Genomic DNA, 27,505 nt, shown 5'->3' with positions numbered 1-27,505 from the left:
TTTGTCGTACAATCTCGCGTTCTTTGCTTCGGACAAACCATGTAGTGCCATCTATCCTCACACGCTTCAAATCGCTGTGTGAATTTTCTTTCAAATAGTACAAAATTGGCAGTCATACGTACCTTATTATTGAATATAAGCTTTTGAATACAAGTTCTTGACAATATTAAAATTTCTTTTTGTTATTGAGCAAGTAGAGACAATGCTCAATTATTGATTCAGTGCTCGCGAGTTTGTCTTACAGAGACGATCACCTTCTGCAACTCTTAAACGATGCAGTAGTGAAGACAACCGCACGATATTAACAGTAATTCGTTTATCACGAATTTGGGCTTTGAAGATTTTTGCATGGACGATCCAGCATACGACATAAATCTTTGATGGCACCAAGTCATGCTACGCGCCTATCACTAGGCAACACTTTACCCACCCTACATTTTTACCCCGCCTCGCTCATTTAAATATCTATACATATACATACATACTTTTAAGACAGATTATAAACTGATTTATAAACGTTATTTATAAGAATTTTATTAGAAAAGTATAGCAATACTTTCGCCATTAAGTATATAAGATAGAAACTATTGATATAAAATAAAATGACAAGAAAGGAGGATGGGAGGTGGACAGAGATGAGAGTAAATCATTTATGGCACTCGTTACCACATGAATACATTTGTAAATCTTAGACATAATTACAAAACACGGAATATAATGAATTACGATCTTGACATTCTCGTCTAAACAAGACGCATCTTTTGTGTTCTCTTACTCCATTCTCATGCAACAAGCAGTTCTAGAAAAAGAGAATGAAGGAGAAGGTCTGTGAAAGATTGAAGAAAATTTGTTTTGGTTAGTTTATAGTTACTCTTAATAATTTAAAAACTGAACTTACTAAATATTGGAAAATATTAAGAATATAATAAGTTCTGCACGAAATCACTATTCCAATCAGTCGCGGAAGTATAAAGTTTTATACTTTCTTTGCAAGCTGTCCTATTTTATGCCTTATAATTTCATAGGGAAACTTAATTTTAACTCAAATCATTGGTACACTGAATCGATAACGTCGCATGGGACATGGAGATGATACGAGGGCTGAAGTAACTTCCAAAACGTGAGACACGAATAAGGATTGAATGTTACGTCTATTCTGTAACTCGTCAGTGATATAGTATACATTTTTAGTTGTTTTTGTACATTTGTTATTATTGTTATAATTAGTTAATATTTTATGCATGCCAGCCGCCTTATGATCCCGCACAAATGCCAGATAGTGGCGTCGCCATACAGAGTCCGCTGAAAGCAACTACTTAGCGGCTATTCAAAAATGCGCGGCAAAATGCTGCGCTGTACAACGAGCTTTTTGTACAATTTTTGGTAGTCATCTTCGCGCAAGAAAAATCGTTTCATCTTTGTCGGTCAAGCAACAAACAAATAGCACTTAGAAAAGGATTGATATTCATAGCTTAATGAAACTATGATATCTGCAATTTACATATGCTCAATGTAGTCTATTAAATTTCCTATTTTAGTTACAATATCTTGTATAAGTGTAATTGTAAGTAAAATTAATTTAAAAGTACTATTTATTAAGCAACGAATCTATGTAGGATAAATTATGCTTTATATTATTTATTAGTAAGGGGTTACAAGTAATGAACATTCATTTTTATCAGCTTTTATATATATGACAGCCAAACATTTCATTTTGTAAAAACGCCAAATACAAAATTTTTACGATTTTTGTAAAAATATGGAAATACAGTATCACGAGGAGGATCAAATAAGTCAGATAAATATATTTGTTCTCGTATATATACAAATTGTTCTACAATAATATCAAGGAACAATATACTCATTCGATTAATGATTTTTAGTTGATCTATTCTCATATCACGAATCATTGCGAGTTTGGTTAAGGCCGCCTTTCGAAATTCTTGCCTTCGTATTTACCACTCTTATAATCCTATTTACTATTAATTCCGTCGGTATTGTACATACAGTAAAAGATTGACAACCACATAATATAAGATAGCTCATCGAGAAACAAATGTTAAGTTTATATAGAATGTGTTCCCCAAAATATGTTAAAAATATTTTCGACATCGATGCTAACATCGATGACAATAAATGCTACTATAAGTTTGAAGAATTAAAGACAGAATTAACAAGAAAATATAAGTCAAACTAATACAATATATAAGTGTAATAATAATTTATAAATATTTCACGATGCTAACTTTTTTAATAACAAAAGAGTCTTTCTTTTCTCTTTACCTTAGACTGTACAATATTTGAAAGAATGTGTGAGGTCTATCCAGTTGTATTAAATGAATCGTTAAAGTTTAAATTGAAATAATCTTCACTTTAAAAAATATATCAAAGAGCTATAATATTATGGATCGAAACAACAGCAATTTTATTACTGTATATCAAAACCAACAGTATCGTAACGCGTATAATACTTGTTTTTAACCATCAAATTATAGTTACAAAAATATGTATATATTGTTGTATGCAACTCACAAGATTCTTTTATTTCTTTCGACGATACGTTGTCGAAAGAAGTCACAATAATTAAGCGAGTAGTAAATATAACCGTATGGCGTTAAAGCTAGAGGCAGCACTTATCTTTAAAGCTACTTTATTTATTTGTCACTCATACATCATGTTTCCTGCTAATTCGACAAATTCGTGTAGATTTCAAATTTTTGTCAATATTATCATTTATATAAACAGGCTTGGCCAATACACGTATTAAAATAATTTCAAAATCCGATAGAAAAGATAAAACTGACAGAGACATACTATCGAACAATCTTAATGAAATTTGCAATTGTTTCAAGACCATTCTATAGTATGTCACAATTTTTTGAACAATGTCGATATTTCCAAGTACATTACAAGCCTATTATGTATACACTAATTCATAACTTCATCGAATTTTCGAATTTTCATTTTTCATAAATCTGACATGAATAATTGTAACAAGAGGAAGACCTTAAAAGTTTTTACCGGCACATTAAGGATACAAATTATTAACATGTTTTATCTCACGCATCCTTTCGGAATATACATAATCTCTATTTACGCGAATATTTTACAAATCTAAAATCGAAAATACGATACAGTAGTAAATTTCAACGTTGTTATATACAGAGTGATAATCCAAGAAATATTGGCTCCCCTTGCACGGAATAAATATATCTCTAAGACGATTACGGTTTCTTAATCATTTCGAATGAACAAAAGGCGCATATCTTCTAGGTTTATAGCTTTTGGCGAAACACGTTAAAACGGATATCAAAGTAACATGATTTCGCATCTCAAAGCTTCCAATATATTTATGCAACGAAATATTCATATCGATAATACAATACTTTAGGTATTATCCCACCTCATCACCGTTTGCAAAAATATTTCCTTACAATTAAACGCTTATACTTATGTTTCTTGTCATTAGTGCTGCTTTCTTCTTCCCTATTTACCACCTACCTAACGATAATAGTCCTATGTGATGGTTAATAATACATTTTGACCGGAAGCAACGCTAATTTACCAGCGACTGCAAATGGCACGACTCTTTCAGCAGCCGCGCAACGCAAAAGCGCTTCTATTTACCGTTCCGTTACATATTTAAGCAAACCCCATTCTCAGAGAAAGTCCGTTGCTCCTCCATCGGCAACTCTACACCGTCTAACACTTCTTTAATATTCACAGATATCTACCATTATTTAAAATAACTCGAATTATTTGTGCGATAATAGTATTTAGAGAAGATGAACACAAGTGATGTGTCAGATCATTCCATAAGTTGTATTGTCACTAAATTAATTTATAGGAGAACAGTTGATATTCGTTTATATGCGCTATTTGCTTCAAATTTCCTGAATAGTAAAATATTCTTAGAACATTTTGGCCATAAAAAGGAAGACTTGTATCGTAATAGAACATTAAGAATCATTGGGAATCAATAGTTAAAAAAAAGCTTACAATCACGATAATTAGCATTAAAGATCATGTTCCAAAATATTCATTACATTTAGATTTCATAAAAGAGAAGGTTTTTGTTCTGTTAGAATGTAAAAAACTTTTAGAAGCTAATAGTTAGGAAGGAATAATAGAAAAGAAGGTTGCAATCACGATAATTGATATTAAAAATCATCTTCCAAAATGTTCATTGCTTATGGAACAATCTAATAGTTGTATTGCACGACAGACATTATTCTTTTTATTAAATCGTCCGGTATAACGCCATTGTTTAGACTAATTGCAACAATATCATCCCGACAGTAACGATAAATAACGTAATTACAGGAAAAGTATGGGAATGAATCAAAGATGCGCAAGAACTTCGACAGCTGCTACTGGAGGTGTTTGATCACCACTCAAAATGACTGGTTCTGATTCTGTCTGAACGATCCTGACCAGATTCGCGTCCTTCTTCGATGGCGTGACATTCGTGTTCGATGCAATGTTCGATCTAGTGCAATAGCTCGGCGGTCTGCTTTCTCTAGTCGTGCCGGGAGTCACAATGCTTCCAGCGTTGGATCTGTAGGTCGGCGGAGGTGAGGACGTTGGCTGCAGTCGATCCAGAAGGAGCAGTCGAAGCCTGTACTCTTGCATACTCGCCTGGAATTAAACACATCATGTTTAAGTTCTCTATTTTCTATGGTATTTGTAGGCTGCGGATTTTTATACGTTTATAATAAATTTAAAGATGTAAAAATCTACAAATTTCGTATAATACATAAAAATATACAAAATATCCAAAATGATATACCCTATAATTTTTAATGCATGAAACAAATTTCTATGTAGGTTTCAGTTCCAAATATATGAAATTTCATAAAAATCTGCAGTATAGTTATCCGTAATAGATTTTTGGGTTTCATGTAAAACGATAGTATCCAATCTATAATGTATTATTAGGGAAACGATTGATTAATGTGAAAAATAACAATTTAAAACATATAGTAAATGTTATAGGAAAAACATAATAGCACAAGTCAAATGTTGTAGAATAATAATTAGTTAACAGTTGAACGTTTCAGAATCATAGTGATCTGTGATGATATCATAGTGATGATAAATCACTATACTAGTTCATAAAATACAATTTTGCTATTATTATTAGAAAAAGTTCATTATATTTCTTCGCTCAGTGAAAAAGAAAAACAAAGAAGATGGGAAATGAAGACGTTTCATAAATGGGTAACATAAATCTAATTTGAAAAGAAGATAGGGAACATCTGTTGGAAATCGATCAAGCGCGCAAGTAGTAGAAGACAATTTTAGGGTGTCACCTGATAACTCGGAGGTGGCGTTCTAAATTGGAATTCCGGATAAATCATGGCAGCGTACGGATGAATTGGCCTCGCCGGCGGGATCCTGCTCGAGATCCCCGTGAAACCAAAGAAACTACCACAATTTTCTTGACTGGTCACTCGCCACGCTACAGCGCTCACAGTTACCAGAATCACTCCTATACCTGGAACAGAATACATATATCGTCTCAAAATATATTCTTCTTACCGAAACTAAATGTTTGTCTAATTATTTCGAATACTAAAAGTTTGTTAAATGTCTTTATTTTATAAATCATCTAAACATATATAACGACATCGATCTCGGTTATTTTTGTATAACATTAGCAAAGAAGCATTGGTTAACTAAAGGCTTGATTAAAATCACAATTGAATAAATTATTTTATTATAATCATGACAGTCTTTTTAGTAACTAAGCAACGAAGAATTTAATCCAGCTATTGAATTCAGTTATACATACATATGTAGTGAACATGATCGATCGTGTCTTTAGATTAACGTAATTTTTTTATATCGAGCTTCGCTGAAACCGGTTTGTTTAACATAATATATTTCTATGTGTATTGCAGAACATAAATTATTAATCCTGAACACTGATCGATGTATTGTAGAAGCACTCGGAAATGGATGCGCTTTACAAAAAAAGCGCTCATTTTCAGTGTGTAAAATAGATTCCTCTTACATCAAAAATCAATTTAGTAAAAACATAACGACGCGGACTCGCTGCTGGTAGCTACGAAAATTTATAACTACAACAGAAGTGTGAACAGTCTCTAATAATTTATCTCGCTGGATATAAATGGCATGCGATAAAATCGAAATATCGAAATATCGAAAAAATATCGAAATATGAAGCGTGACTCGAACCGCAAAGAATTAGGCAATGGACGAACACGAAGGATGACAACAAAAAAAGAACGAGGGTCAGAAGCGGAGGTTTAGTCAAGTTACGAGCATACGAACGAGCGAAAAGTCGAGTGAAATGCAACGGGCAGGAAAAGCAAAGATGACGTTGGTCGTTAAACATTGTCGCGTGTTCTCACGAGTCGTGGCATGTGAAAATAGTGAGAGCTAAGAAAACATCCTTGGAGGAAACGAATGATCCAAGCTTTCGCGGTTCCACACCCAGCCGCGCTTCCCTCGCGGCCATCGAAATATCTTTTCCACTCTTTTCGTCTTAATCCTTGTAATTTCTTAACTCGACCCTGCAATCTTCTTTCGTCTCGCTCGACTTATACAGCACTTTACTACTCGCATTTCCTACCATTTGCATTTAAAATTTTATTTTCTCTTCGATACGTGGCTTCCAGGCATTTACTTTTTTAATTAGATACGCTACCCTATAGTGTTCATAAATGCATATATAGGGTGGCTCTATCTAACTTTATCACCTGGAATATCTCGTTTATTTTTGATAACGTTAAAAAATATCGAATGGAAAATGTCGAATGGTTTCGAGATGGACTTAATTTCGCGTGTGATTAGATTTTCATAGTTACATAGTCACCGATGTGTTCCTAAGTGGAATTATATATTTTTTAATAGATCCATCTTGGCATTCCCTATTAAAAAATTGTATCAGACTACTTATTATGTCGAAGAAACATAAAGTTTCGTAGATATTGCTGACTTTAGTTCGTGGAATTTAACGTAAAATACCGCTTTGTGTCTTTTCTTGTATTTCGTACGTTGAATCTGACAAATTGAAGTTAAAGTATGTTTTATAAAATCCTTTATTGTATTTCGTACGTTGAATTTAACAAATTGAAATTAAAATATCCGGCAAAGTAATAGATCTTCGACATAGATTGGTTAATATCTTTTTGCAGAGAATGCCCAGCTGCACCGATTAACGTATTAAAAAATATATGATTTCGTTTGATAAAAGAAACGTCTGTGACCATCGTATATTCTCTATGCGTTCTACGAAAAAATTAAACGTGTCAAATTACGTTCCTCTCGAGGCCGCTCAACTTGTATATACTTTCCAACATTTGAGATATTTTTCGACATATTTTAATATCATCGATATCAGACATTTTTCAATATCATCGATATCCGACATTCCTCAACATCATCGATATCAGACTTCTTTCAATATCACCGATATTAAACATTTTTTAATATTCATCAATTCATACCAAATGTCAAGCGCCCGAATATACCTGTAATTACTGCTGTCACTCTGAAAATCCATTAGTCCGGGAAATATATTAATTCCAATATCAATTGATCGACGACCTCGTCGAATGACAATATTCAACCAAACAAACTTTCAAAACTGTATACTACATTGTACACCTACGTACCCATTATGAACGAAACTATGCGTCTAACTAAATAACCGAACAAAAAATCCATATTGTTCCACTTTCCGATATCAAATTCATTTAGTGGCTGAACGAAAAAATTCCACGGAAGCGTAACGAATAATAATCGTGATCTCGTTGAAACAGTTAACAAATCGATTCCCACGGCGGTGAGCCACGGTGGTGAGCCACGTTGCTAAATTAGCACGATTAGATTAAGATAAATTTCACGGTCTAACGAATTTTCATCAACGTACGGGATTTGGATAAAGTACGCGAATACGATATATAGTATATAGTATATTCAGGTTCCTAGTATCTGCTAGTTATCGATATAAAATTCGGGTAGCAGTCGGCGTGTTAAAGATGAGAAAGCAACGGAGAAGAAACGAGATAATAAAGAAAGAATGTTAATGGCGCATAGAGAATTGAGGGAAGATGTTGTGAAACAGGGGACAAAAATATAAAGAAAAATATACAGCACGTTTCATTTTTATCCCGCCAAACGGTTTCGGCATATTTCACGATTAAGAATGAGGAAAGAAGGTTACATAGACATAGGATCAAAATTATAGACGACTGGTTTCTCGTTTGATTTATGCTGCCTTCGGTGAAATACGAGAAAATCAAAATGAAATTCAGATGGCAGTAGAATCGATTTATCAACGATGGCAATTTACGAGCATGGTCGACACTTTGAAGAACTTCGGTAAACACGAGCAATCGATCGATCGAGAATCCAGTCATTTATCGTGTTATTTTTATCGTGACTTTCTACTAATGAAGCATTTACGACCCTGCATTTGTATAACGTTTTCGTTTTGCTTTTAATTGTAGAATGTTCTGACACAGGATTAGCAAGGTAAAAATGAAATGCTCTGTATAAATGTATAAAAAATATATATTTTTTGTACGTATTATTGTTGAAAATGACAACGTGAGTTCGTGCTCGCCATCCATATGCAGATGCGTTAGTTATAAGAAATAGTAACTAGAGGATGATCCTAGTTACAATCGATAGATTTAATCGATAGGCTTAAGATGCCTTTTTTGTTTTTATCCCTAGTTTTTGTAAGCGCGTGCAATAAAGGCTTTTTTGGCTCGGAATGGTGTGATAGATTTATCCATTCAATAAAATAATAACTATTCTGATCTTATCTCTGAGTATAGAAATAACAACAATTATATTATTGTACTATTTATCATATTATTACATGTACTAGGTTGTCCCAAAAGCGTATTTCACTATCTGCACGCAGTTGCTTTACCTGGCAACGTTTCTACAAACGTGAAACCTAACCTGCCAAATGTACATAGTGCAGTGTAATAGAACAAAATGGATCATACATAATTCAATAAAATAACATAAAACAAAAATGTTGTGCATCTATTATTTCCTTATAAAACGAAAGAGATTTTTCGGACTACCTAATATATTATGTAATATATTATACAAAATATATTATATATGAAACATTCGCGGAGAAGTCAGAAGAAAAGCACCAGGAAATAAGAAAGATATGTTAAAGGCACACGGAGGATCGAGGGAGGAAGTTGCGAAATACGAAGTAAAAATATAAAAATATACAAAGAATATGTAAGGTATATAAAATTTGTGCGACAGTAAACGCGTTGAAGGTGAAAAAAGAAAACACGAGCGACCAGAAAAAAGAGATGTTAGAGGAACACGGAGGATCGAAGAAAGAAGTTATGAAATACGGAGCAGCGGCAACGAGAAACCGCAAGGGACCCGTTGGTCGACCAGATCGACCGATCGTGGCGCTATACGAAAGAAGGGAGAACCGTGCTGGCAACTGGTTACTTTCTAAACGTGGGCATGTAACCTGCGACCCGCATAGAATGCCTCTCACAATGGGAGAACGCGCTAACCTACAGGGATCGTACGCCTACACTACACGTGGAGGGACCGTGAGATTCGCGGAACATAAAATTGAGAAATCTCCAGAGAAACGGATCGATGCGATGCGATGGTCTCGTAAAATGTTCTTAACTCGTCAGCTACCACGCTACCCATTTACGGGACCATAAGATCGAATTTGTATGAATTTCATGAAATCGAGCGGAGATTCTTTTAACTCAAAAAATATATGATGTACGATATTTCGTGTTTCAAAAGTATTTTTTTTTCATAGAATCTCGATTTATGGAAAACCACTGTCGAGGAAAGATTAATCAATATTCTCGAGTGGAGATTCTTCTTTACTCGCGTATGTTAAAAGCAGTATATTTTTTTTAATTTATAGAGTACCGATATACATAGAAAATCAAGATCTGAAGATTCTTTTTAACTCGCGAAACATATACGTACAAATGTTTCGTGTTTTAAAAATATTTCTCTTTTGTAATTCATAGAAAAGCAATATTCATAGGAAATCAGTAGGAAACGTTTATGGTATACGTTAAAAATTAGAAATCAACGAATTATTGCCATTAATGATATCCATACCGTTGATACTATTAATTAGTTAAAATATTCTGTCTAGTATTTTGTTCATTTTTTAATACACCTCGCACGTATTTCAAGCGTGTTACAACACAGAATAATTCAGCTCGCTGTTAGAAGAACATCAAAACTTATAAATATAATATTTCAGTAATTTAATCCGTCCAAAATTTAGTAAGAGTAGATATTCTGGATATCTCTAGATTTCCCGTTGTGAAAGTGTTGAACCAATTTCACACGATAGTACCCGGGCTATGAGGATAGAGATTGCTTACTTTCTTCGATTCAATGGCATTAACGAACCGTTAAATCCAATGGGTTTATTAAGTGGGTATTGAGCCGAGCTGAATTTCGTGTTACGCGAAAACGCAATGGAATTCGAAACCTTGTTATTGTAGAAAATAAAACGGCAAGACAGAACTTAGATAAATACATTTCCTTATGTAAATATTAAGGGTTAAATAATTTAATCCCATACAAAATATAATTGGGCCAGATTACTAAAAAAATGTTCCACAAATGAGATAAATATAGGAAATGATGTATGACATCAGCTTAATTCCATATGCCATAAATATCCTAATGCTAATGCTAGCCTTTTTAATACTGAATGTATTCGTTAATGTATTATGAAGTATAGTATTTGATCTTACGGCACTGTTCAATTTTTATTTCAAATATCTTCTTATACAGCAAGTAGCTTGTTAATTATTTGACAAATTAAAAAATTCGCTGTGTATGAATAAAAGTTTATAGCTTCATGGTGCGTCCAATCGTATTCAATAAGTCTTGTGAATCGTATTTTTAACAAATATTATCGCGTACTGCGCGACCTAACAAATATTTTTGTTAAATTTGTCTATATATCTTCCATGAGATTATCCACTTTTACTTTTAACATGAAATGAACTTCCTCGCAGATGTGTTATGCAAAGCATTGAGAATATTCCGTAATAAGAGAATAATACTCGCTTCTTTCCATACGCTTCATTCCCTAAGAAAACTTTTCTCTATTGTAAACAATTTTTTTTATTGGGAAATATCTCTGTATATCCCATTCAATCTTTATACTTGAAAAGAGATTTGAAGATTAGAGTTGGGAAAATGATGAAAGATTTTCCAAGTCTTATTTGACCATGTATTCTCCGAAACAGATGTCCTTCTTCGGTATCGTTACGCCAGGCTTAGAACAAGGTGACGCGAATACACGAAATACACCTGTCGAAGCAATTGTTTGATAATAATAACATTAAATTTGTGAACAAGTACAAACTACGATGTTTCTTAGGAACGAAGACAAACCTTCGTGCCTATTATTCGAATAAATTATATGCTTGCTATTTCATCGCAGTCTTGTGCGATTCTTTTCTATCTTTCAACTATGACTGTATATAATTCCTGAAGGTATAATATTTAAATAGTTTCAAGGGAATTTGTGAACAATAACGCTCTTAAAAGCAGTATTTAAGTAATCTCAAGAGATAATGACACAGTAGCATCCATACTTAAACATTTATCAAACCTAATCTGGAGTACTTTGCAGTCTATCTAATGTATCAACAAAAAGATTTTATCAACATACAAGATAAATATTATTTGCTTATCCTGATGATAACACTGTACTGTACTGTAGAATAAACGTAGAATGGAAGATTAGATAGTACTAAACTTTTGTACGATAATGTATGCATGTTCTCTTTGGCTATTATTCAGTTCTTTACCGAAACGGAATGTACTTTGTGAAAAGACTAGTTGGAGCAGACAAAGAGCGAAGGATTCTTTTGTACTAAAATATGCGATATTTAAAACCGCTACAAATCATCGGTCGACTGAGGCCCAAAAGATATAAAGCATTGTGAATATAGCTTCCAGTATTCCCTAGCCACCAATGATAAAAATAATGAAAAGTAACGGGAAGCTTAAATATTTATTTAACGTCTTTAATATTAAAATTATTTTCTAATTCCTCTCGAATCTTTTAAGTAAATTTCCCAAGTAAGTTGTCAGAATTATCTAAAATAATCTAGTTGTAATTGAACGCTTTCTACATAAGAGAATTCTCCTTAGTAACAGTGTTATTTAATAAACAACTCTACCTAAGTCCTTTTCTTACACATACAAGATTTTCCTTCTAAAAAATACCTATCAAATATTCTTTGTAACATAAAATACAAAACAGAGTAAACTTTGTTAGAACGTGCCAATAAATGTAAGAACTAGATATACAAATACTCATAGATGACAGTACATACAAAAATATAACATATACAATGCATAAATTTATACATTATATAAAAATATACGTGTGTATAAATTTAAATGCCTGTACAAATCAAACAGATGCGAAAAGATTATCCTAAATTCAAGCATCTTTCAGGAGAATACAGTAGCTACAAAAAGTGCCTTCTTATCAGATTCTATACGTTCCACTTTCACAGTATCAAATTTTTGTAGTCATATGCAAGTGCTATTAGATCCTACAAAATGTAATACACTTGAACCTAATTAATTAATCCTGTAAATACTATAACAAGTGCAATAGAGTTCTATTATCACTGTATACAAATATACAAACGTAAAAATTGATCGTCAGGTAATAAATCAAGTGACATGAGAAAAGTATGATTCGTTACCGATCATAAGCAGCGCGACAGCGATGTGATCACGACCAGAAGCCCTGAGGGCCCCCAGCAGAGCACCAGCACCCGCGCACACCAGGCCAACTACTCCGACACCCAGTATGGACCAACGTACAGGAGGGGAACCGAGGCCACAACACTGCTTCGGTACTGCATCCCTGCAAGACAAGAACCAACCGTTGGAATGACCCACTGACACGTAAGTTTACTCCTGGTAAGTTGGCAAGTCGCTCGACACGCTTGTCCTCTACTATGCTTGGCTTACGCTCCGCTACGATCGTCATACAGCCAGCTATGTCCATCATCTACCAAACTAATTTTTATCTGTTATTTGACCAGCTAGCTGTTTTTGACGAGTAAATGACGAAATAATTCGTCGTGAAGAAATGGCAATATTTTGCGTTATGACGAGCTCTGTCAGTGATAAAATTAAAAAATAAGACAGTCATTTCGTTACAACTTAATCCTGTATTATAACAGTCACGCATATGCTATGTTTGACGAGTATAGTCGTCGTCGCTTACTTATTGCGACGCATTTTAGGTACACCATTTTCAGAGAGGTCGCAACGGCTGACAGTTTTATGAATAACGCGCGAATGTTCCAATTAACAATTATGTAAATACATTGGATGACAGTGAAGAGGTCTTATATTCGTAAAAGCAAGTGAAATTTGAATATACGTATACACATGTGCTTATCAGATCGCTGTGTAACTTTATGAAAGTGTAAAATTTATTACATGAAACAAATTTATTGAAATTACCAATACCTATATAAGATTTTGCCGAATTAGATATATATAAATTACATCAAACTTTATAATGAAATTATTACATGAGATTATACAAATTGTTAATTTTATAACACAGTGCATGCTATACGTTACATTTTATTTTACATACAGGGTGGTTGGTAACTGGTGGTACAAGCGGAAAGGGGGTGATTCTACGCGAAAAAAGAAGTCGAAAATATAGAATAAAAATTTTTCGTTCGAGGCTTTGTTTTCGAGAAAATCGACTTTGAATTTTCGCTCGGTACGCGTGCACTTATCACGTCTCGTTATAACGGATCTCACTGTAGATTTTTAAAAAAATTAAAAAAAGAAATTTTATTCTATATTTTCGACTTCTTTTTTCGCGTACAATCACCCCCTTTCCGCTTGTACCATCAGTTACCAATCACCCTGTATATAAGTGTTGAAAATGACAACGTGAGTTCGTGCTCGCCATCTATATGCAGATGCGTTAGTTATAAGAAATAGTAACTAGACGATGATCCTAGTTACAATCGATAGATTTAATCGATAGGCTTTTAAGATGCTTTCTCGTTTTTATCCCTAGTTTTTGTAAGCACGTACAATAAAGGTGTTTTTGGCTCGGAACGGTGTGATAGATTTATTCATTCGATAAAATAATAACTATTCTGATCTTACCTCTGAGTATAGAAATAACAACAATAAGAATAGCATATGGTACAATGAAATTATTAATAAAGGACCATGTCAGAGGAAGAGAACAGATCCTACAACTGTCGATATGAACAGTGACGCTATAGCCTAAAGAAGACTGCAGAAGATACTTGTTGTTACCCTAGTAGCTAGTCTCTAGAAAGGTTTCTTGCGTCTGAAATGGCTACTGTCCATGTAAAATGTAAGACATTTACTTAACACTTTACGTGTTTTAACTTCGTCATAGTGCAACGGACATAGCAAAAAACATTCGTTTCACACTTGGCGAAAGTGCTGCGACTGTTCGTACTTGTTATCAATGGATTGCAAAGTTGTCTGCCGTGACAGGCTTAAAGTATATAGGCGAGAAACATACAACTAATTATTTGTAACATTGGATGTAGACTCGCACTACCGACCACAAGTATTATGATAGGACATTTTACCAGTCATTTATTTTATTTATTGCGAAAACTCTAACAAATTTTACTTTATGCTGTGTATATGTAAAATGACGAAATATCAGATTTGTAATAAAATAGCGAGAATTATAATAAATGGTGCAATACCCGTGGCCGGCAATGTGAAATTCACAATTCATCAATGTATTAACAAAATTTTAATAATAATGACAGAAATGTGTGTAAAAGATATAAATAAGCCATATGTACATGGTTTACTTATCTATATGAATATCAATGCGTAATAATGTAAATATCTATATAAACTATTCTGGTAGAATCGTAGAAAACGTTCTACATATAGTGAAAACGTACATAGCAATCTAACATTACACAAGTTGTACAAGTTATACAGGTTGTCTTCCGCAACCGGTTAGAAGCGGCGGTTTTGTTACTAATTTTAAAAGCTAAAGTATCAAAAATTGCCAAACGATAGTGAAAGCAATCAATTTCAAGATCTGAACTCTATTTTACTCCTTTTTCCAGTCGTAAGAACTGGTTAATCACATAGTGGGAGATGAATACATTGATTGCTATGAATCAAGTTAAATTGGGTTTGCTAGGATAATTTTACGACACCAGTAACATATATATTTAGAAGATGCTGATGTAATCTATACGATCTCCTGTTCAATGAAAAACACGCCACAAATATTCAAAAGTAAAACTGAATGATAAATATATTCTTCACAAACTGTTACATACCCGGTTTGTATGTATAATACATAGACAAAACATCAATGCAATATTCACCATAGAGGAATCCTTTGAGATAGTAATTGGTATTAGAGTACGATTATTCAAATAAATATTTTCATTTTCCTTCCTCTATGATTAATTTTGCATAATTGTTTTTCCTTTCGGTTAAGATCCGCTTTCATTAGAGTTCACTCATCGGGTTATTTTTAGTTTTAAGTTTAGCAACAAGTTACTATTAATGTAAAAAAAACAATATTCATTACGTGATTTATAAATATTTATGCCCTCGCTATACCATGACAAACTTAAATAATTTTTTTAATCCATGACGATGCTAATAATTTGTCACCAATCGAGAATATACAAAACCATAACAAATTAAAAAAAATCTATTCACTCCATTGCATTAAAAGATAGTAAAATTTTGCCCTTTCATATGTTTCTCATAAACATACCATTTACAAAAAATATACTGAAAAATAATATAATATGTACAAGCTGTATACATGTGTTTAAAGCTTATGAAATATGTATTTGTATTTACATATATGTGAACGTAACTTTAGAACGACTCGAACAATAATTGACAAACGATGTTTACGCAACATCAGGAAAAAGATGAAACGTTAGTTTTCAGATGCAACTACACAACGTTCGATTGCGGAAACATATTTTTATGATTCCTTTGACGTCAACAAATAAATAAGCAAGTATAATTTTATACGATGATCGAACGAGCGTCCAGAGTTCAAAGGGACGTTGTAATATATATAGGAATGTAAAAACGGGGCGAGACTCGTGCGACAAGCATCGAAGAACATACTTGAAAACGTTTCAAAAAGAAACGTTCGTAATGGAGCAGCAAAGTGCACAAAGTCGTGTATCAGAAGCGTTCGCACATTGTCAAAAGCAAGCACGAGAAGAATTCACGAGTGGCAGACGGTAGACAAAACCGTCGTCTGTTTCACTAATGTACGAATCTGATTGCTTTTCCAAACTCATTTTCTACGCTTACATATTTTAATCTTTCTATAAGATTTATTCTATATACACACAATTATGAAATATCAGCATTGATTTGTCCAGAATTTAGACAGCCTGCAACGTTTTTAAAACAAATAGTTAAAAATGCTCTTACGAGATATTGGTGTATTATACACGATACTATTATGAGGAATTATATATGTAACATTACGATGAAAATATACAAAATTATAGAAAATCAAAATCCTGTGTCTCATTATGCGTGTTAAAATTCAATTATTCAAACAATATTCATCAACTTTCAAGAACCTTCGAGTAACAATGAATGTTGAATTTTAAGAAATGAAATGTGTTGAACAGAAATTGAAGATGCTGCGATATTCCTTTGCTTTCCTGAGGATATGATAGACATGGGGGAAGATCGTTTTCCAAGAAAAGGAAAATATTTTCACGTCTGCCTTGTAGAAGCGAACTGGAATGTTCACCGAACATCGGGACAGTGCGCAACGTACTAATAATAATACTATCGAAACCTGAAGAACCACAAATATTCATCGGCATTTATCAGCTTTCAAAGTTGTTCGAATAATTCTGAGCAATATAATACGAAACGAATATACATTTGTATATTTACCGTCCAAAAGCAGAGACGCTGGTAGAGACCGGAAACGGTAGTCCGAGACTAAGACCCCTAAGGCCCAAATGGGGCGGTGGAAGATGTAGAAATCCTCTGGTAGGAGTGACCAAAGGTACACCCGGTGCTGTAGAGGAAGCCTGACATCCCGTCGACGTTCCAGGATAAGATGGTGGCATCGAGCATGATCTCAAGGCTCGACGATGTTGCCTTCGCAATCGCCTCTCTCTTCGACGAGCACCGCGAACGCCGTCGAGATCCTCCAACGCCTCTGGACCATTTTGCAGCGGTAGCTCCGTTTGTGCCTCCGTTGAAGTGAAAGACCGCGCATTGTCCCGCGACTCCTGCAAAGTTCACGGAAACATTCAAATTATTCATCTTCTTTATTCTCCTTGCCAATTCTACTCTTCCATTATTCCAAGTGTGCAACGTTACTTTCAGGATTTTTAACAGAATGTATGATTTTGCTTATGGAGAAGAGACGCGACAGGGATTATCAATGGCTAGACGAAAATTAGAGAATTATCGGTTGCGCTTAGATTGCGAATGTTCAGGCGTTTAAAGGAAAATTCAGAAATGTACAAATGAACGTAATACATGGCGTAATGGCAAAAGTATATAAATATATGAAGCATCCAAAGTAGAGTGGACGTTATGATATTTAGCGAAACAGACGGTTTGCTATTTTGGTTTTATTTCTTAGTTGCAAAATATGCATTTGCGTATTAAATATTCACGATCTAGTTATAATAACGTTCTGACCTACCAATGAGTTTATTCGTGTGTTTTACTTTGTAATTTATCTATATTTGTTGGCACGAAAGTAAAATCTATTATATACTGTCTTTCGCTATTCAATGCGTGGTATTTACTATCTTTCACGTTTCTAGTAACTTCAAAGACGTGGCTTTCTATTTAAAAAAAAGATTTTCCTAGCCCATTATCCATTTTTCTCCGCTAATTAGAGGAAAATACGACTAGCTGTGCGAATTCGCGATAATAATCTGAATTTTCACCTGTGCACATAATACGGCATCCTGCATTTGTGACAGCCGGCGCACTCGAAATTGTTCCTTTTGCTATTCTATATCTACTGCACTTTCGCGCGTTCTCTCCCATTCTAATCACGATTTCGTGATTTCCGTTCCTTATTACTTACTACGTAATCACTCACTTTTAACCTTTAAAATACACACGTATACGGGGTGACAACGAAATAGGTGGTCGAATAATCTCGTTACATTAAAATATCAAAAAGTCTGCTCACAGAGGTAATCAGTCTCTTAAAGATGATAAATTAATAGAAAGAAAGAGAGAGAGAGAGTATAACGATAAAAAGATCTTTCTCCTTATGTAAAGTATTTTCTTTTTATCCATGATGAAATATTGTAAGAATATTAAAAAATTACAGTTTCTAAATTTCTTTCGACTCTAAACACTTTCGAAATGTTTCTCGAATTATTAATCAATCTTTTATTCGATTACGAATATAAGCGGTTATACAACAAATATAAATAGCAAAAATAATTCTAGAAGAGTAATGAACAGCGAAATTATTAGTCCGCGTATTTTTATGCACTTGTGGGAAATTTAGCAAAATTATAGCAGCATTTAGCAAAAATATAGCAGCTATTGTTATATTTGGTAGTCAAGCGTAAAAGCCATAAGCATCTGTACGTACAATTGGCAACTAAGTGATTGCGGATTTTGTCATTAGGTGGTATTGAAAATATACGCAATCACTTAGTTGCCAACCCAACAGATGAATGATAAACCTTGATATGTGTATGGAAAACATACTTTCATGTAGAGATACATATAGATGCAGATATAGTTACGTATATAATATACCACTATATCGCATACGTTAGGATAGATACGTACTAATTATGTCAACAGAAAGAGTTAAGTAATATAATATAACACAATAAAATAGCAATATAATACAGTAACTAAGAACTCGATGTAAGAATGCAATATAGTGTAAGAAACGAAGAATAAGAATGCAACAATTTCCTTGTAATAGGCTATGGATCCACAGTATAAATAAATTTGTTGTTATTTCTATACTCAGACGCAGGATCACAATAGTTATTACTTTATTGAATGGATAAATCTATCACACCGTTCTGAGCCAAAAAAACCTTTATTGCACGCACTTACAAAAACTAGGGATAAAGACGAGAAAGCATCTTAAACCTATCGATTAAATCTATCGATTGTAACTAGGATTATCGTCTAGTTACTATTTCTTATAACTAACGCATCTGCATATAGATGGCGAGCACGAACTCACGTTGTCACTTTCAACAAAATTATTATTATTATTATTATTATTATTATATTTGATAATCGAAAGAAATATCTAACTAGATGCTACTCTTTTAATATTTATAAAAATAAGAATTTATAACTTGGTAACTTTATAACTTTATAACTTAAGAATTAATAACTTGAATATTTTATCCAACTTGTATCTTACTAATTAACACTTTACCCAACGCCGTACAAATTAACTCGTTATTACAAACTGTTTATCCATTTCTGAATAAATTTCTTGTTCATTAATCAGTGAATTTTTCAGTAAAGTCGCTGTATATGTAAAGTTAATGAGAGTTAATGAGATCACGTATCTGGTCTTTTCTCTTCTTTCTTTTCGCTTTTCAGGAACTGGCGACACTATACGGGCAAAAGTACATTAGAGTCTATTACGTTGTGAGTCTTCGACGCGTCAAGCTCGCACGAAAATGATGGAATAATTTGAATAAATATACGTTATGGTGACGCTTCGTGCGAATGAAAAATAGAAATACGGAAAGATATCAACGCGATTAACACGGGAACACGTGGAAACTATAGTCGTCGGGCGCCATAAAACTGGCATGGAAAGTAATATTCAGGGAAATATTCGATACGTATCGGCAATGGTTCGTATTATTGGAAATAAAGGGATGGAAATATATATCTCATAAAATATCTTTATTGAAAACTATGGGGCGCGAAAAATGGTTTAAATAAAAAATTCCACCGTGTCGAGAATTTACACGGGTGAAGCTGGTAAAAATAACAATTTAAGGGATGTTTTCACGAGCCAAAATAAGATGAACGTGACGAATAACAAAGTTAAAAATCTGTTTATTAATTACCGATATTTAATATCGCAATTGCTAACTTGTATCGGAGAAATTGAAACGAATGAGAAAATACATAATTTAAAGGGAAAGAACAAGTCTCCACCCATATATATGGTTTATAAAAAATGATGCAAAGCTCTAGAGATTCTAAAATCTTCTCACAATTTGCTGATGAATTTCCATATTTCAGTCAATAACATATTGTTACTAAATTCATTTCTAACACAGAGAGAAAACATGTTTTATGTATATTAAAACTAGAATAGTTCTAAAATTGTTTATGTTCACGTATATGTTTGTGTTCAATATGTTTAAGCTCAAATTGAGTTGAGTTCGAGTCTTTAGTTAGGTTTGATTTCATTCTAATTCCAAATAGTTAATAAATAATTAAAAATGATAAATTCAAATTAATTCTAATTCAGTGAGATTATTATACAGATTAGATAACTATAGATTAGATTATTAGACCATTAGACATTAGATAGATTATAAAACATAATATAAGGTATTATAAACAGAAATGTAACCGAAAGCCATCCGAAGGCAAGTGATATGGATCACAAATAAATAAAAAAGTGTATATTAAAATTGAGAAGAATCGGGTGAACATTATAATGTAATGATTGATGAGATTACAAAGAGTAATCTAAGGTGGGAGGGTGATGGGAGGTTGGAAGTTGCAGTAGTTTTAAATAAAATGACACAAAATCCATCCACAGATGACGTTTGCAACCTGAAATTCAAGACCTTTTCACTTTAGGATCCATTCGGATTAATAAAGGAGCCTACACGCGTCCGGTATGCATATGACTCTAATTGTGCTTGAAATGGTTGAATCAATTGATGTCTACATATTTAAGTACATTTACTCCTTTAATTTTTGACCTCAGTATATATATCAGGGCTACATACATGTACGTATTAACGTTTACTATAATACCAATGTATTATATTACATTAACACTTCTTGAAACGTTGCTACCACAGATTAACAATTTATTTATAGGTCCTAGGTCTTACGTTCACGGTTTAAGAATAATTTAGGTTCAAGACAATCGATCGTATCCAAAATCAGCAATACATGGATGGAGAAATAAATATAAATATACATTTACACTTCCGAAATAATAACATTTTCTTTTAGATTAATTTGTAATCCAGGTCGCGACGATTGATTACATAAAAACTTCTTTAACTTGCATTCAAAGTACGAGAATATAATTAATCGCATTCCGACCCTAATAGTATCCTAGCGTTTGAAATGTTGCATAAATCCTCTTTCGAATATGTACGTTCGAGGTCGGGTTGCTGAAACCCGTGAGCTAGATCATCGTTTTCTCCTGCAAACGTGCATTGACGAGAAACGCGTTTCAAAAGGTGTTTCGTTCGACTAAAAGTTTTTAGATACACATACACTGTCACTCGCAAGTATTAGAACATCTGCTGATACTTAATATAAATTGAATGCTTTTCGCTATTTTTATTTTCTAGTTATTCTATTGGGAATCATATCTTCCAACGAAGCGTTTTTTAATCAGCGTCTGCATATAATCTTTTTAGTGTGAAATTTTTAGTCATATGAAAGTACTATTAAATCTAATTTGTACGTGAATAATATAGTAAATACAATTATTTGCAGCCACGATATTTGTGCCGTAGAATACTAAATTGAATAAAATTTGTTAAAATTTGTAATAAACGTAGAAAGTTTAACCTGTAACGAGGTTTTAATGGATTTAAATACTTATACATATAAACTAATGTGTACTAATAATATACTATAATACTAATAAATACTTATGACCGATACGTATCTTAAAAAATGTACTTCTATGGTAAATCATAGACATAAACTTCGGTTTTATTACATGTATTAAAACAAGTGTCATTATCGTAATGGAATATTTTGCAAAAAGATTATGTCAAGTTACGAATCTTTTTACCAATAGCCTTTGGTAATAATGCTTTACGGCGTTTCTCTAATTAGGTTGGAAGAAACAAAACGAAGTGTTTGGCGTATCGAAAACCGTAACCGTAACCGCAGCCATAACCGTACCCGTAACTGTAATTATTTCTTCGGTTTCGATTTCCTGAGTCGACATATTTTTAGGAATTATATCTTAACCGCATTACGTCCCTTCGATTCTTACATAATTCTCGACTAGCCGAGTAATTCTAGTTATACGCTTCTTAAATATAGAATACGTGTATTTAATATGATAATACGCGTGTTAACGCTTATTATTTGTTGGTGTACCAGATAGTACTATCAGCTTATCGTATTCGCTATCGAATGACCGTAATCTTCAAATATTTTCGTTCATTATCTTCAAAACAATTGGCTCACCATCCTTATCTCATTCTTAATGACCTTTATTCTTGCTCTACGATCTCTGACAGCGAGTCACCATGTCCTACATATCCTTTAAAACTTTCTGAATTTGACTATCCTTATCATCCTCGATCCTAGTTCTTCCAAGGCTTTTGAAATCTCCAATACTTTCTACCAAACAGTTTCTCTTGCTTCTAAACGTAAAATCGTGTCAACTATTATTAGTACTATAACCAGTATTGACAAGGAATATTATTATTATATGTTCGATAAATCAGAAAAGTGGTTATTATCTATTAAATATTATTATATTCGCACAATTTATGGATTTTATAACCGCTGAGAATTAAAAAATAATTTGTAATGAAACTTCGAGTCTAAAACTTAAGACTATTTTGCTGGAAAAACGTAAAAAAATCAATATAACGTCACTCTCAGACGCTTTTCTTGGAAAAGGGAATAATGGTATTATCCTTGTCCTCCAAGACGCATTGGCGCCGTAGTGGAATTCTACTGAGTTGTTTACGAATATGCTCATTATGACAGGAAATGAATATTCAACGCTGTAAAAATAATACATGCTGGAGAAAATAACGAAGATCAGCAGACTTTCGATAAAAGAAGATCGCGGAAATTGGAATTGTAATACAATCGGCAAAAAAGCAAGTAGCATTTAAATAAATTTTTTACGTGTATCCATAGTATTTCCAGTAGAGAACTCTACCGTTTTATACGTGGATAAATGCAACTTAGCACATCGCACACAGTTCGAATTCTCAAGTGAAATACGAGTACATACATACATGTGTCGAACTAGTTCCGAAAAACATAACCTAAGTCCGTCTAAAACTATCTTTCTCTTAAAAATATAAAAGCTTTGAATTTTATCTACATTCATCAAACGCGAAGAAAATTATTGTCGAGATCTAATTAATGATATTTTGTATGCAAAAGGAGTGCGATTTAAACAATAGAGGCATTAAAATGTAAAAAATAATAAAATTCTTGTATATTCGTACCCAGTACCAAAGCGTTTAATAGACCAGTAATGGAAGAAAATGAAATATAAATCATCATAGAAAGATCGACAAATCGCATTCCAAGTTTAACACATAACAACGTTACAAATAAAAATATAAAAATAACGATACAAACCTGCGGTCTGCTAAGCTGGTTACTCCTTGCATTGTCAACGGTTGCACCGCCTACCGCGACGACACTGACAGGCCTTGGGGCATTCTCGGACAGAGCCCCGGCCATCGTACGACTCTGAACATCGGACTCCAGGATGTAACGCACCTTCCTTCTTTCTTCTTCAACCTCCCTTACTATCTCATACACTTCATCCAAAACTTCACAGTTCACGCTTCTTTTCTTTCTGTTCCTCCTCTTCTTCCTTTTTTTTCCATCCACGTTCCCGCCTCTCGCTTACCACCACATACGTATATAATACACCTATACGTGCCTTTTTCACTGCACACCTTTCTCTTTCCTCTGTTTCGATCGAGTACTCTTTTACGTACTACGTATCTCTCTTTCCGTTCATTCTACGAGTACTCTTTTCCTCTTTCATCCTCCATTTATCGCTTTTTCTTTATGTCTTTCATACTCTTTCAGAGTTCTGTTTCGTACTCTTCAATCTAACCCCACCACTGATTCACCAATTTTTCCCCACCACCCCCTCTCGCCCTACCACCTAGTAATGCTACCCGCTAGTACAGGTTTAAACGTGTTCTTTATAATTCTACCTTTATTTTTGCCTTACAGACATTTCTCCTGTCCTCTGGCTTTCAACTTCAACTATTCGTGTCCTCGCCTGCCTCTCGTTCCCCATTCGTGCTATACTTTTTCCCACCGCTTGCAACGCTCGCTGACAGTATCTAAAAACCACAACCGCGTGCTTTTGTCCTCCTCTAACGTGTTTCGATCTTCTTCCCCCTAGATGTCGTCTTTTATTTCCCTCGAACGTGTTTCGACTTGAACGCGCGGCTTTGATTAAGATTCTTTTTGCTTCTGCTCTCCTTTTCCCTACACTGTGGATGTCACAGATTTAGAAAGAGAAAATGAATTCGTGTCAATGATACCTTCCTTTTTTTCAATTGTCTGAGTTTCGTAATCCATCGACGATAGAAATGAGTATTACAGTCCATTCACGTTACCACTCAACCTATATAGAATGTATAGACACCTGTTGTTCCATTCTTCTTCAGATATTTGTCACGAAATAAGGTTTCTCGAATAAGATTATTCGACAAGATAATGTTAAAAGAGCTTTTTCATGGTAAATGTTCGGAGAGAAAGCGATAGAACGATGATTCTTGTTCCTTTTCATTAAATAAGAAATCGCGATATTCGATTTTGTTTCTCCTCCGTGTCACGCGTTTCAAACCTGTAAATAGGAAACGCGCCGTGATATATGTTTTTCTCTCTGAGTTTCATCGTCTCTGTTTTTTTACATGATCTTGACTGTAAATATTGAAAAGTATTTAATTTATTTCAAAATCGTTCCTCCACGAGATCGATTCGCGTACAAGAATATGCAATGAATTGAGATATTTGCAATTTCTATGTCAATTTCTAATAATTCCAATACCTATTGATCTAATCCAAAGAGATAACGAAGAGCTATTTGGAAGTTATACCACGTTGAAACTTTATTGTTAATTGTGGAATACACTATTTGTCAAGGCACTATCCAATTTTAAACATTAATACTTGCATTAAATATGACAATTTCTCCATCGATTTGAGGAAATCTCCTTTATTTTATTAATTAGATAACCAAACGTGCTGAAGATAATGAACTCCTCAAATAACGTTTGATACTGACCTATGCCAATAATCGTATTGCATGTTGACTTCTAAAAATAAATTGTATCGCGCTATGATATCGCAAACTAACTCTAGTAAATCGTATACTCATCCTAACCTTTCCTATTTATAATTTTATATATAAACTACGTTCTATTAAAAGTAATCATGCAAATACTTTTTTAGCGTCAATATGCATTAATAACAAGATTATCATATCTCGAAGTATGTGCCATTAAAAAGAATGATCTATAGAAATCGAGGACGATGTTTATTTGATCCGAATGTAAGACCGAATCTAAGTTGCGACAAGATTGCTTTGTTCTCATTTTCTACTTGTTCCTCGCGAGTAGAGCGAAGAACGAATCGACCTCGATATCGTTAACGCTACATGAGCATAAAATTTCCGTAATATAATTTGGTATTTTCTCCGTGATGAGCGTCGACGATGAAACTCGTAACTGACCTGAAACTAACTGTATGGGAACGTTTACGTTGCAAATTATCATCGCGCTCGCTCGCGACCGTTTTGAGAAACGGTACTTCTGGCGCTTGTGTGTTTCTACATCTTCACACGATGATTCACGTGATCTGATAGTACGACAACCCGTAGCCCGAAAATTTGGACGTCATCGAACAAAATTACAAATATTTACGAGCCCGCGCCTTCGCGCGCCATTTTCAAACTTTTGTTTATTTACGAAATGGTGTTCATGGAATATTTCAAATGTTTCGCTCATCTAGGAATGATCATTTATAAAATCATTTATTCAAGAGATATATTTAAAAATCATTTAAGACTTCGATATCAATAAAAGATTGTTCGCGTTAATTTCGTTACAAGCATGTGGAAACAGCCTATAATATGGAACATGAAATGGTTTTGGATCTTTATTATCGAAGAAGAGTCAAATTTGACAAAAGAACAAAAATAAAAAGTTTTTAACAAACTACTATTTGACAATTGTTCAAATTTATCTCTCGAACTGTTTTGATTATCGACTATAATATTTCGAAATAGAAATTTTTTCATGAAATTATTTTTTCTGTTTTAAAATCAATGAGAAAGATGCAGTATTTGTGGACAAATAAACGATTGATTACATTCAGCAGAGAAAATTATTGACAGAAAAGTGGATGGTACGCACGCACGTATACACAGTTTTGAAACAACAGATCACATTCGGAGGTGCGTCGAACACTTTCACAGCGAAGACAATGGGAGGATCAGTAATCCTTTAACCTGATTCTTAAATCACTGTAAGTCACTGGGGAAGCCTTGACGATCTGCTTGAAAGAAAAAAGACGCATCTACACGAAACGATCTCGTGGCAACCAGTAGTAGCTATGGAAGGCAGTCGAGTAGAAAGAAGCTATCCTCTACCTCGAAATCACGCGCGGTCACACCTTGCACTAGTTAATTTACCTTTCAGATAACCTGGTCACGTCTGATAAAGTCAATAATTATTGTTTTCCACATATTTACACGCGATTTACATTAATGTCTGTAAACAAAAAATAGGTCGAAACGTGATATCATGATTTCGAAAAGGACAACACTAAAAACGACGCATCTCGAACCGCGATAGCGGCTCCACTGGTGCACAGGCTGTACAACATGTCCTGTAACAAAGTGCGAAACCTCCACCAGCGCGCTCATACAGCTGAGAGTTGAACTCGTCGACTGAGAATACCAATCGTCTCTCAGATCCATTTGAACGTCAGAAAACTTTTACATTGAGCATTAGATTGAGATAAATGCAATAGAGAAAGAGTGGGAATGAGAAGGATTAAGCAAAATGGAAATATTTCTTTCGCTTTTCTTAATCCTCTCTTTAATAGGTGGATTTTTCTATTAACATTTTTTCACTTTTATTATGTCTTTTAATATCTCAAACCCATTAATATAGTTACATATTTTTTTGTAGCATTTTTTTTATTGAATATCGAATAACAAGTAGAGTGCGGATGTCTATGTAATTTTAGATTGTTGTAAATATGATTGAACCTATAGAATGCCAATAGAAACGTTTCATCTATTAAATCTTATAAGCAACCTATTTTGAATATTTTATATATTTTTGTAGAATTTTGCATCTTTAAGTTCCAAAAATGTATAAATATCCGCAATCTAATAACAAGTTAGAACTGAAACAGAGTACGAAATGCAATTATTTGTTAGGGACTTTATATAAAACTGTCACGTTAAACAGTTAACTTTAAAAAAGTTAAAAATTTAATAATTTGGGAAATA

At 33.6% G+C, this 27,505-nt stretch overlaps 1 protein-coding gene across 1 annotated transcript; it reads right to left on the bottom strand.

The window, feature by feature from the left end:
- Positions 1-1,622: 1,622 nt before the first annotated feature.
- On the bottom strand, positions 1,623-26,917 carry LOC117214500. Its single transcript, XM_033460663.1, has 6 exons — positions 26,400-26,917; positions 23,596-24,829; positions 16,975-17,318; positions 12,741-12,904; positions 5,313-5,497; positions 1,623-4,638 (listed from the first exon to the last, which is right to left on the bottom strand). The coding sequence occupies exons 2-6, from the start codon at positions 23,698-23,700 to the stop codon at positions 4,342-4,344; spliced, it is 1,095 nt and encodes a 364-aa protein (XP_033316554.1). The 5' UTR covers positions 23,701-24,829; positions 26,400-26,917; the 3' UTR covers positions 1,623-4,341.
- Between the last annotated feature and the right edge of the window lie 588 nt (positions 26,918-27,505).

The sequence above is a fragment of the Bombus bifarius genome, unplaced genomic scaffold (assembly GCF_011952205.1).
Source record: "Bombus bifarius isolate JDL3187 unplaced genomic scaffold, Bbif_JDL3187 scf7180000007970, whole genome shotgun sequence".
In the NCBI taxonomy this organism is placed as follows: domain Eukaryota; kingdom Metazoa; phylum Arthropoda; class Insecta; order Hymenoptera; family Apidae; genus Bombus; species Bombus bifarius.
Note: the sequence above shows the minus strand (reverse complement) of the source record. Positions and strands in the feature narration are given on the sequence as shown.

Excerpts from the sequence above, each read along its gene's own strand:
- LOC117214500 (XM_033460663.1), bottom strand. The coding sequence starts at position 23,700 with ATGGCCGGGGCTCTGTCCGAGAATGCCCCAAGGCCTGTCAGTGTCGTC. Across the intron at positions 12,905-16,974 it reads AGCGTCTCTGCTTTTGGACG|GGATGCAGTACCGAAGCAGT; the intron begins GTAAATATACAA and ends CTTGTCTTGCAG. Across the intron at positions 4,639-5,312 it reads CGCCACCTCCGAGTTATCAG|GCGAGTATGCAAGAGTACAG; the intron begins GTGACACCCTAA and ends GTTTAATTCCAG.